Source organism: Channa argus, chromosome 14 (genome assembly GCF_033026475.1).
Source record: "Channa argus isolate prfri chromosome 14, Channa argus male v1.0, whole genome shotgun sequence".
NCBI classification, from domain to species: domain Eukaryota; kingdom Metazoa; phylum Chordata; class Actinopteri; order Anabantiformes; family Channidae; genus Channa; species Channa argus.
This window is the reverse complement of record NC_090210.1, coordinates 5,555,944-5,569,374: the sequence shown is the minus strand read 5'-3', so window position 1 is coordinate 5,569,374 and position 13,431 is coordinate 5,555,944. Positions and strand designations below refer to the sequence as shown.

The 13,431-nt window shown below is 40.6% G+C and overlaps 1 protein-coding gene across 3 annotated transcripts in view; it reads right to left on the bottom strand.

Moving 5' to 3' along the window:
• Nucleotides 1–13,431, bottom strand: part of LOC137098454 (ephrin type-B receptor 1-B) — a 146,672-nt gene that overhangs the window by 26,976 nt on the left and 106,265 nt on the right. For all 3 annotated transcript variants that reach the window (XM_067474691.1, XM_067474688.1, XM_067474690.1), the window contains exons 6-9: nt 11,161–11,285; nt 3,793–3,955; nt 1,269–1,377; nt 259–323 (exon numbers count right to left, since the gene is read on the bottom strand). In XM_067474691.1, coding sequence (XP_067330792.1) covers nt 259–323; nt 1,269–1,377; nt 3,793–3,955; nt 11,161–11,285 — 462 coding nt within the window. The remainder of the gene's footprint in view (nt 1–258; nt 324–1,268; nt 1,378–3,792; nt 3,956–11,160; nt 11,286–13,431) is intronic.

Genomic DNA, 13,431 nt, shown 5'->3' with positions numbered 1-13,431 from the left:
ATCAAAATTGGAATATGAATGGAAAAAAATATCGTTTTGCTCAGGTGGAAATGAATGTTGTTTTACTGATATGTTAATTTAGAAAAATTAAATCCAGGTTCAGGAATTAACTTATTGACTTATTTTCCAAAACCTGTTTTTGAGTTACGCTCCCATTTGACAGACAGTTCAACATACAGGTATGTAGTAACTAAAATTGAGAAATAAAAACTAACAACAAGCTTATAGAGTAGGAGCAAAGTATGAGGGTGGACTTACCTCTTCCCGTGCTGTAATGTTGCAACTTGTCGCTGTACACAGCCTCCTTGGTGTATGCCCTTTTCCTGAGAGGGGAATGAATATTGAGAGAGAGAGAGAGAGATGACAGGATGAAAGGAAGTGTAAACGAGGCCTTATTACTGTTCATGTTTCTCTGTATGGTCTGAAAATGATGTGGCTGAAATTGAATCAGCTGCAAAGGGTTAGCAAAGGCAAATGAAGTTTATGAAAATGAGCTGATTTTTAATTAGACCTTGATAGGATCTCTCTGCTTTTCATCTGTCTCCTCTGCGTCAGCATCAAAAGAGCCTGGCCCGTTTGATGAACACTTTACTTGCTCAAAGTTGCACACAGCTCTGCAGAAAATTTGACTTTTATATATCTAAGGGGGTCCAAGATAGGAATGTGACAATATGACGAGCTGCTGCGAAATTAAATTGGCTTGACGTAAGTAAGTTAACAGGAGCAAGTAGGAGTTAAGTTCTCTATGGAATTGAATATTACATTTCAAATATGTTAAATGAGTTTCCCTTTTCATGAAACCAATTGCTATTAATAATGCAGTAGCATTTACTGTATGGATCTCACATGTTATATGTGGTAAAAAATAACCAAGACATAAGTTACGGTGTCGGGAAGTTAACACAGATACTACTGTGTATGAATTGTACTACATGCCTATTAATTTTGATTTGACCTAATTTATTTTAAAGGAAGTAGGTATATGTGGTCAGGTTTAGATTTGTAAGAACTGCAGTGTGTTACAATGTGACAGAAATCTGTATTAATGCAGTGTTGCCATCTGTTGGACTGTAGTGTTCATGTTATTATGCCCACTCCATGTATTTGGTATAGAGACTCAAGAAGCTGTCACTATAATGTCAAAATTAGGATAGGGATGTTTCTTCTTCATCTATTGTCATATCTTCATCTAAAAATAAACTTTACACAAATGTCGGAATGACGTTTCTGCACGTATTACATAGACAGAGAAATTAGAGTGTGGTTACCTGCTGCACACGATGGAGATTGCAACAAGGGAAACAATAAAGACCACTCCTGCTGCTGCTGACCCGGCGATCAGAGGCAGCTGTTCCCTCAGCTCTGACTTGAAGTCATCTGAGTTACATAAAGAAAAAGACAGACAGACAGGCTTAAAGAACGGCTTGGGTAGAGCTCAGGGTGTATGACTCTGTTTGTTTGGAGGTGGGTGTGGGTGTGTGTGTATGGGAGGTAAAGGCAGAAATAGGGAGAAGACGAGGCAGAGCACAATGGTTAGACTGGGCGGACTGATAAGGATAAGGAAAACATAAAGATCTCTCCTTTGAGAGGTGCTGAGTGAAATCCGGTGAGCTTTGGCGAAACTGACTGACAGCTTGTGTTTGATAAACTACAAGAGAGACAGAGAGTGAGAGAAAAGCATCAAACTCACAGTACCAAATTCTCTGTTGCCACGCCTGTCACAATGAATGGACAAGAAAATGCACCTTGGAATGTTGTTTCACAGGGGCTGAAAGAAAAGACATCCACTGCCAATCGTGCCCAGACATTTTCCATGCATAGCCCGAGCAGGCCACTGGTAGTTCAGAAGACATCCTAAAGTCCTGCCTAAAAAGGCTATGCAGCAAAATCCTCAGCTATCTTTTTGTGTGCCTGTCTTCCTGCGACTTTGGCACTAGCAAACACTGTACTTAAAGCAATGCACGATTTAGCATGCTGCAGGCAAATAAATCCAATCCCCGGTGTAGAATAGGCCTATTGGATTAAAGTGATAAAGGGAGAACTAATGTATCTTCGGAGCTGTGCAAGAGCTGGGATATAAGAGGAAACTAAATGTGACAGGAACTGCTCAGTCTTCTAACTTGCATATTTATCAAGCATCAAGTATCAAGCAAACAGTGTGAATGATGTTCTAGCTACTCAGGTGTCCAGGCATTTTTCCTGTTCTTTTTTCATGCATATTAGGCATGAGAGCTTTGGATAAATCACTCCCTCACCTATATGAGAATGGTGATTTTCCCTGACAGCCAGAAATCTCACACTTACCTGTTCCAGCAGTAAATAGACTCCTATTACAATCTGTTAGTTTTTCAAGCCTCAGCCTATTAGTCAACTGGAGGACTGTGGCTTCAGTCATTTTACTGACGGACACCTCACATCACACCTGCCAAGCCTACACTGCTCGTGATTTTGTGTGTTTGTGTGCGCAGATCTGGCAAAGAGAGACTTTATAGAGGTGTATGAAAATGTGCTGACAAGAACACAAGGACTTTTGAGAAAAGACACAGACAGAAAGAAGTGTTTGGATGGCGAGGCGGCGTTGTGTAGAGATGCCGGACTAGCTTGACATAGGGAGAGCCGACTGGTAGAGGGGCAGGAGGTAGAGTCTGGGTGTGAATGTCAGCAGTTCTCCAGCGTTTGTTGCTAATTGCCTGGACAAATGTCGGGCTATGGCAGCAGGCCATCAAATGAACCATAAACAGTGTTTGTGTGAGTGAGCGAAAAGCGTGTGGTTGAATGTGCACATGTGCATATGTGTTTGAGGAAAAACTGTTTGTGAGCACGAGGGAGAGCAAAGGGGCCATGACGAAGCCGCTACATCTGCAGTGCACAGGTAAATAGCCACAATGATCACCTTCGTCATCATCATTATCCCTCTCATCTTCCCCTCCGTTAAGATTATCAGCATCTCATTCATCGTTATCATTTTCATTAGCACATTACAATGTGGAAATGTCACTCCTGTCTTTGATACATTATGAAATATGTCCTATTTGGATATAACAAGCTCATTGTCTAGCGTGGCACGATAAGTCAGCACTGTGGCAAATCTTGAGAATATTACACACATTCAGGCAAATGTTTAATCCATCCAGACTGAATCATGCTGTGTTAATTTTAGCACCAATTTTACTGCCTGGCAAGGCCACGAAGAACTACACGTACATGAAGAAATGACATGCAATGTTACCGTTACAAACTCTCTGCACGCACACCTCCTTGCACTTACACTAATAAACATAGTTCCACAACCTTGCCAGTGTAGCAGGTGTTCTTCAGCCACTTCCCTCTTTCAACAATCCAAGCCCCCCATCCATGCAAAAAAAAAAAAAAAAAAAAAAAAAATCTCATCAACTACTAATCACAGCTATGCATTCTGGGACGGCTCTTCAGCAACAGAAGGGCCGGGTGAAAAACCAATTAGCTAAGCATTTTGGATCAAGCACAGTTAGTTGCACAAACAAAAGACACTAAGCATTCTACACATTTTAAGCACCCACCACACACACTCTCAAACCTGACAGGGAAGGAAATTAATTTAGCTGTAGATACAGAAGCGCAATCAAACATTGCGGTTCCCCTCTATCTCACCTACTAATAATAATGCTACAAATGCAAAGAGTAGAGCGTTAGAGTGTGTGTGTGTGTGTTTGTGTGTGTGTGAGTGTGTGTGTGTGAGAGAGAGAAAGTGAGACAGAGAAAGAAAGAGAGAGACACACAGAGAGCTGTTTCTCCTGGCTCGGCAATCCTTACCATCTGTGAGGGTTTGGAAGCACATCTTGCTGCTGTATTTGCCAAAGCCAGCCACAGTCCGTGCTCGCACCTGTACCACGTAGACTGTACCCGGCCGGAGACCCTCCACACGTGCTGTGTTCGTTTGGCTCCGTAGGATGGTAGAGTTACTCTCTACATGGTCCTTAAAGGAGCAACAACACACAAGAAGATGACTTACAGAGAGAATGTCAGACCGGGGGAAAGTGCTAACTCACACAGTTATCGTTAAAGTTTAGGTAAAACAAGATCAAGTGGTAATAGCAGGAGTTCAACAGTGAGACTTTAAACAGGTTTATAGAAGTATAACAGTAATGTGATGTGATGTGCTTTATTCAGGTTTATAATAACAGTACAAAGACAAGAACATTAAAAACAAATTAACAATGCATCAAATTCACCAAGTAACACATATTCGCACAATATTGTAAATAAAGCTAATCAGTTCTTGTAATTTACACATGATAATAGCTACTTCTGCTACTACAGCTACTTTACTTTTTATTATTTTTTTACCTATTTCAATCCTCCCAAATGTTTATCCCCTTTATGGACTAGCATATGTCTGTTCAGATGTGCAGATGTAATTACACATGTATGCATACATATACACATCCATTCAATGTATTTTTTGGACCATGGGACCGGTTGTCCAGTTCTTCCATCAGGGTCTTTCTTTTTCCACACTGGAGAGAGCCAGTCAGACAGTCTACTGCAGTGTAGTTAGGGGCTTGCTGGAGGTATCTGCTATGGGGGATCAGTAATTACTTAGGCCTGTCACCTTCCCATAACCCAGAGTGAATATGACAGCCAGAAAATAAGACTGCACCTACACTACACCCACCGCTGCAGACTGCTGATAGCTAGATGCAGACATACTGTAGAGAAAGAGGGGGCAGTTGAAAGTGATGGGACAAAATTCCCAGTGCCAGTAAAACAGTGTAAATAGAGGCAGGCTCTTTTTTAGCTTCGTAAATGCAGCGCAGTTTAATGCCAGAGTACATTCCAAAAAGCTTATACATGTAGGACTGCTTTAAGAAAATATGAATACAAAATCTGAGCTGACAACAGTAGGGAGCAGAAAAGTAGATAGGCAAGGAGAAAGCAAGGGAGGGAAGAGGAGGATGGAAGATGATGGCAGGAAGCGATAAGAAACTCCAGGCAGAAGCAACCCACATCGAAATCATTATCCAATCTGATTGGTGTAATTGAATCATTCCGGTTGCTCCGTCATTGAGCAGACGAGGTAAACATAGCTATGAAATCTGCCCCCCCACATAATGATGAGTGCAATCACATTAGCTCTTATTGGACACTCTGGGCTTGATGAAGACAAATGTTTGGGCTTGGGAAGGCAGAGCGTGAAACCAACAGGCTTTCATTTTATCTCTGAGAGGAAAGAGATGTTTATAAATGGATCTAACTGGTTTAGAGAGTTTAAACATTTCACAGACCTTTTTGTCCATTTGATCACATATGTCATTTCTCCAATGTGCTGCAGACAATTTCTCTAAAATGCTGAAAAGAACATTAAAACATTAAAGAAGCAGCTTGTGCATTTGAAAAAGCTGCAGAAGACATTAAGTCCCATTAGAGACTGGAACCATAGTCACCTATTCATCTGGTATCAGACATGGCTGAGTGCACCCAGACCACTTGGGGTCAAGATTTACCCAAGATAATCCTGCTATCAAAATCTGCATTTCTGAAGACCACACCCCCACCTGCTGAGCTTAAATGGAGGAAAGGTGAGCAGACAGATGGCAAACTGCCAATAGGGACGCATCCCTTGAGGTAACACCAGCTAGGAATGGCTGTTTTCTTGCTGCCAGTCAAATGGGAAATGCATGACACACACACACACATCTGCCACTTAAAAATAAGATGGCATTTGGCACTCTGGCAGGTTAGAGGATAGCCAATAAAAGACCATGCCAGGAGGGACATCCAGCCATGAGAGGTCCTCTCCTGCTGCCAGTCAAATGGGGATTAGAAGGACCACACCCTAACTTGCTAAATAAAGACAGAGTTGCAGGTGGGAAGGCAGATGGTAGAGCAGCCAATCAAAAGCATTGCCAGGGGTGACAGACAGGAAGCACCGCATGGAATTTAGTTTCTGTAGGATTCAGTTAAAGCACTGAGACAAACTCAGCAAAAAGGTTTATCCAGATGTGTTACATGTTCTGAGTGATGGTGACGCACTCACTTACTGTATCTTACATTTACTCTGAACTGTCCGTCTCTGTCCCTAAAACAGCTAGTTATGGTACTGTAGGTGCTAACTACATTTACTGATTTACACATTAGTACTGGATCTATTCTAATCATGTTGCTGCATTGCTGTAAGTCCAATGCATTTTTTTTACCTACCAAAACCTTCAGTTCAAGTTTTGTAATTGACAATTTCCTACCAACTGCCTCTGCGCTGCCAGACGACTACAGCGACATGTCTCACTTTGACTCTTTGAATTTCCTCTCTGCCATTTTCTGCCATTTTTCCTCTGATTTCCTTTATTTTTTGTGAGTTTTTCACTCAAAAACCATTATTGTTTTGGGCCTGAAAAGGCCAAGGAGACAGTACATGTGATATTGGACTATAAAAATAAACTTGACTCGACTTGACTTCTTGATGTGTGTGTGGGTTTGTACTTGTGTGTCTGTATCCAAAAAATGCCAACTACCCAAAATGGACAGCATGGCCACCTGGCACAGCGACGGACATGGTGGGATACCATGTGTCCTCTTCACAGGCTCACATGCGTGCATGCAAATAACACACACACACACACACACACACACACACACACACACACACACACACACACACACACAAAGGAGAAGGGTGAGGGGGTGTATGAGAGAGAAAATTGTAATATTATGTTTGTAAAGTGGAAATGAAAGAACGAAATATCTCCCATTAATGTTCCTGATTAAAATGTATTGCCTTAGGTTAAAAAAAGCTGGAAAATAGTGTATAAGCTAACAAATTAAATCTCAGAGAGGGATTTTTATTACTAAATGCAAATAATTACCCTTACCTCATGAATTCTAATCTGAAAAGAAAATGGTAACTATTTTGTATTGTATGGAAATCTGATATTATAGGCCAATAAAGTCTCCTAATTGTTTGGAGAAATAAAGAAACTAAAATAATGTTAAGACAAATCATATAACCCAAATTAATCACAAATAATGATTTTGATAGTGTTAGTCTGCACAGGCACATGCTACAGAGACATCAGGAGAACCATCGTATTTACAGTATATCTGAAGGGAAATATTTTTGCAGCCACCTTGTTTTGAGATAACTCTTTGTATGCATTCCCTGCACCTAGAGACTAACAAGGAGGTCAGAGGGAGAGGGGGGAGAGGCAAACAACGATGGAGAAGAGAGAAGAAGAGGAAATGTCCCTTGCCCTTGCTAAGGGACCGAGGGAGTGTGGCACAAAGTCCGGCTTTTTAACAGGTTCCATTAAAAATCTAAACTTGTCGGCACAACATCTGTGTGTGTCTGCAGAACAAAAGTGTTAGAGTTGACTGTGAAGGCTGGCAGGGAGAGAAGAAAAGAATAATAAATATTTCCTCCTGGCTTCTCTTCTGAGGAATTGCTAATTATATGTCAAGAATAAGAAAATTCTCAGAGTGCCAAATATGCAGATGGTGGTCAGTATGCTGCAGATCTTAGTGACTTGCTGAAAACTTGTAGTTTCTCTTGAATTTCTCACAGTGCAGCTTGACAGTACTGCTGCCATCCACAATGGATCTACCTGAACCGGTGCTGAGGCTCACACACAAACACTGACACAAGCTCACACACAAACAGGGGCACACACCAACACACGGAGCCATCAGTAACCAGAGCCAGTGGCTGCTCTGCTCCAGCTTTAATGGAGGGCCTGACCTCCGCTACGCTAAGTTATTTCCACCCTCCCCAAATTTTCAGGCAACCAGAGGAAAAAGGGTATGAGAAAAATGGAGAGAACGATGGAGAGAACAGGAGCATGGTATCCTACTTTTTCTCTGCAAACCTTTAGCTCGTTTCATCTCGCCTCCCAATTTACAGGGTCCCAGGACCACTTACTCTGTAATGAGGTGGTAGGTTGAGGAAGGGAGTGAAGGCTGTTAGGAGAACAGCTTTCAGCAGTCAGTACAGCTTTTAGGTGAAACTGTTAAAATGCCATTGTTCTGATTCATTACCACCTGTTTTCTTCATGCCACTTCTGCCTAAACTGACACTGTAAATATAAGACGTATAGAAGATGGTGGATATTAAACACACCTCTTAAAACACATCAACAATGTTGATTACTATAACTACTGGACAGTGATCAACATTAACAGTAACGAGTTTTTCTAAACTACAGCACAGTATTTTCTTTACACTAAAAATTGAAGTGATAATTAACTTAAATATTATTGTATTATTATTTGTCATTATTCTTTTTTTTTTTGTTCAACTACAGCCTATGGTACATTCCATTATTATTATATAAAAACTGCAGGAATAGACAGTGCAATATAAAAGTTAGATCCTTGTGCAAGATTATAAAGAACAATGTGGGTTATAACTTTATTACTTAACATATTACCAACAGTACTTGGGCTCACTAAGTGGATTTAATAATCAAATGAGAAGTTTGAATAATTGGCTTACATACAACTTGTTTTAATCTCTGTGCAATATGGTTCCAGTACGCAACACTGTAAAGCTACACACATCAGCCCTAACATTATGACCAACTGTGCAATCTAATGCAATCCAATACTACTTTTACAAGGTTACAATTTCTCAGTTTTTAGGTTGAAACTGTCAGAAAGGTGATAATTCTACTATGTGTTCTTTAAAATGAATGAGGGGGCCAAAACATTAGAACCACCTCTTCTAATAATACACTCCAAAAATCCATTTAATTGCACAGGTGGTCATCATGTTATGCCTGGTCAGTGTATGTTTACTTAGATCCCACAGGGTATATTGATTGTTTAGCAGTCAAGACCACATATGATGTCAGACGAATGTCCCAAGTTCAAACCCTCTTGGACATTTGTCCAACATCATCTCACACTCTGTCTGTATTGATTTGTGTTACTGGTAAACAAGCCAGAATAACAATCAAAACTTCAATCCCAGGAAAAACAACAATTAACTTAAAATTACTTATTTCAGAAATGTAACTTTGTAAACAAGAATTAAACTTGTAGACACAACTAAATGATTATGACATGGTTGTGAAAAAAGTAGAAATTTTTTTTTATGATTATCCTGCAGTATTACTCAACACAATATGTGAGAATGGCACGCTGCTGGAGAAGCTGCCATTGTAAATGGGTATGGGAGGCTTCCTGTGTACAGAGAGACAGCTCTCTGCTGTGCTATGACTATGCCAGGCACGCTGAGACAATCAACTCCAGAACCATAACAGTGTGACTACTCTCAGATTAATGCAGCCATTGGAGAGATACACAAAAAGAAAGCGAGTAGAGCAAGGGCATTTTTATATAAAAAAAAAGCCCATTTTTTATGATTGTATTATCCAGCCTGTAAGTTACCCATGGTGCTGAGTAAAGCTGGGAGTGTGCAGGGGAGTGTGTGATAGACATGGGGAGAGTAATCCCTCCATAATTGCCTTTTATGACTAAAAGGCCACATCATCACTTTATGGCTGCGTAGAACTTCCAGATTTTCTGAACCTCTTAAGCATTCAGGGAATCAATCACAGCTGGGTGGCCTGACCTAGATGGTATGCAATTTAATTCCCTGCTTCTCCATATGCAACAAGCTGCTAAACATGCATGAATGTAACCCAAAATCCGGTGAGTGACATATGGAAATAATATGGACTTTTAATCATGCATGTGTATGTAAATTTTAACAGGTATTACATTTATGGTGTGTGATAGTCGACTTTTTTTCCCTGTGCATCGATGCTTAATCGGGCACAAAAACAGTGACGCACACATCAACAGTGACGCTTAGGACAGCAGTGGCTGGCTGAGGAAAAGTCTGTTTATAGCCTAAAAAAAGCCTCGTCAGAGCCAAAGTACAATGTGAAAAGTGGACCACCAATTTGGAAATCTCATCTCCACAGCCCAGTGTGTCACAAAACAATCATTCTGACTCATCTCCTGTGTCTTACTTGCACTTACATGGTGGTATTTTTTTTTTAGAAAGACGGTAACGTGTTGTAGAGCTGCATATGAATATACATTAAGACAGAGGTAGATAGCGTAGAGCTCAACCTCTCACCTGAATCATCCCAGTGCAATTAGCAATCATCCTTGTTAATTCACTAATTTGTGATTATGCCATGCTCATCTATTTGTGTGAGGACATGCTACATAAACATCAATAGGATTAGGTTTCATTGATATTCATGAACTAATGGGAGGCTGTATAAATGTTATTTACACGACTCTAAGCTGTCTGGCAGATAAGGTTTCTCAGGGACATGGCAATCGGACTCAATTTCATGACCTGTGCAATGGCAGAGGGGAAAACAGAGAGCAATGCAGCTATTATTGAATAAGCCAGTTTCTAACTGCAAACATCATTTAAAAACATGATTGTTGTTCTCCCTGATAGAAAATGCTAAATGTGACAAACTCTATTCTTAGGCGGGGTTATGAATATTGATCCAGGAACCTCAGTCAAAATGAGTTTGTGCGAAATAAATAACTCAACAGAAAAAGAAAAACTCTATTGATTTTTGTCTTTTATTGGAAAGCAGAACATGGGTGAAGGTGTACCAAGTCTCACTGAAAGCTTAAGATGACAAAGATGGGGGAAAAAAAATAAAAACGTGCATGACCAACCTCGCTATACTTATCGATCAGCTTTAGGAGAACAAACAAGGGCTCAAACAAAAAGTCTCCAATCTCTGTGTATCATTATGTCCAAGGCCTTGGGAAAAGCCTACAGGTCAATACTGGAGCAGCATAGGCGCTGTGGGGTAGGGCTGGCGACTTAATAAAGCAGACGTATTGTGTGTGAGCAGACGGGTCGATGTGACACCCCCAAGACGCAGTGCGTTTTCACAGCGGGACAGGTTGCTGCACTGTGCAGAGTGGGCCTGGAGCAGAGGTCAACCTATTCACTTCATCAGCAGTAGAAACCAGAGAACAGTTGGAGCAACGGAGTAAACAGAGTGAAAGAACACATTATCAACCCAGGGGACTCTGCTCACAGATATCCAGCAGAGAGAGCGCTGACTATTCATGTGCAAGGGTGTGTCTCCTACACTATTTCAGATTTACTTGAAAATACACACATGCCGAATTCACTTATTTACACACACCCACGCATACACACACACACACACACACACACACACACACACACACTTAGCTTACCTTCTCATAGTAGCGCAGCTCGTAGTCCAAAATGATGCCATTGGGTTGTTCTGGCTGTGGCCATGACAGGGTGAAGGTGTTCATGGTGGAGCTAATCTGGTGCATGATGGGTACAATGGAGGGAGCTGCAGAGCACAGACAGAGACCACATTAGTTTATTTAAAAAACAGTGGATTGCAGATATACGTCACAAACTCAACTGTTTGTACTGTAGCTTTTATACCTTTCAGTCAGCCAGTATAACAGGTACGAGTCTCTTCTGCTAATGCTGACTGCACAGTACAATGAGCAGAAACTACTAGTCTGAGAAGTTTCCTCCTGCTATCCAGCCACTATGTGAGGGTTTCGATTATTTGAAGTGCAGCCTGTCAGCGAACCAGACATAAAATTCTATACTTTAGTTTTAAAGGTGAGGATGATGTAAATGTGTATAGAACTGTATCTGTGATAATTCAAAAAGATTACAGTACATCAAAGCTATGAGGGAACCACTTCATTATCTGCCTAATATTCCGACAACATTAATCACAGCTGATTAGAGTTAGAACATTATCCAGACAAATCTTTTCAGGAAGGAGAGTGCACACTAAAAAAAGGGAATAGTTGTAATACTGTGATTCTATGCACGTACTTAAAATAAATGATGCATTATACAACCATGCAGTTTTAAACACTCTATACTAACTAGCTATCATTACTCTGCACCCAAGTTTAAACAATAGTTGTACGGTACAACTGCCACTCTCATCACTACCCAGGTAGCCAGCTGAGTCGAGGCCAATTAGAGCTGCACTTAACCACATTCTGGCACTGCAGGACCAAATACGCGCCGCCTTTAGCCAAAATATGTTTGTCTGATTTGGCTGAGATTTGAGGGTGTGGACTTGGACTGATTATCAGCTCTAGTTAGCAGGACTCGGGTTACCTTTGTGCCAGAATCATCAGTCACCACGAGTGTGGCATGAGTCCGGCAACCAATCGTGTTGGATTGAGCCCAGTGTTTGGTTGAGTAAAATTGGCTTCCTAGGCCGAATATGGGAGCACAAAGTGTGGCATCCATTACATGGATTGGATGCAGTAGATCTTAGTTCAAAAAATTTTTTCCTCCTTTTTTTAGGAATGGCCGTCCACATAACCCTCACACCACAAGAAAACTTTAAATGAGTTATATTGTTTTTCTTGCTCATACGTCCATGTGTAACTAAATTAACTGAGAATACAACAAAAATCTATTACTTATAAATTGCTCTCATTCTGTAGTTTACATTAGATATTAGTTACTTTTTAGATATGTAAATTAAAACTCCAATTCAAAAGTTGGGATGATGTGTAAAATGTAAATAAAAACAAAATGGAATGATTTGCAAATCTCAATAACCCATATTTTATTAACAACATAGCAGATGTTGAAACTGAGACATTTTACCATTTCAAATTTTACTCATTTTAAATTTTGATGGCAGCAACACATCTCAAAAAAATTGGAACATAAGGGACAAATAGCTGGAAAAGTAATTGCTGCAAATGGCGGAGCATTTAACAACTAATTAGGTTAATTGGTAACAGGTCAGTAACATGACTGGGTATAAAATGGAGCATTTCAGAGAGACAGAGCCTCTCGAATGTAAAGATGAGCAGAGGTTCAACAATCTGAGACAAACTGCATCTAAAAACTGTGGAACAATTTCAGAAAAATGTTACTCAATGTAAAATTGCGAAGATCCCACCATCTACAATATATTATATCAAAAGATTCATAGAATCAGCAGGAATCTCTCCAATAGGGACAAGGCAGAAGGTCAAAACGAGATGGGCATGATCTTTGGGCCCTCTGGTGGCACGGCATTAAGAACAGTCATGACTCTCGACTGGACATCACTGCATGGGCTCAGGATCACTTCCAGAAATCACTGTCTGTGAACACAGTTTGCTGTACAATCCTCAAATGTAAGTTAAAGCTGTATCATGCAAAGAAGACGCTATATGTGAACACAATCCAGAAACACTGCCATGTTTTCAGGACCAAAGCTCATTTAAAATGGTCTGAGGCAAAATGGAAAACTGTTCTGCTGTCAGATGAATTGAAATTTGAAATTGTTTTTGGAAACCATGGATGCTGTGACCTGTGGACTAAAGAGGAGAGGGACCATCCAGGTTGTTATAGGCAAACAGCTGATACCATCTCTGATGGTATGGACATACATTAGTGCTTATGGTGTGAGCAGCTTACACATGTGGAAAGGGACCATCACTGCTGAAAAGTACGTAGAG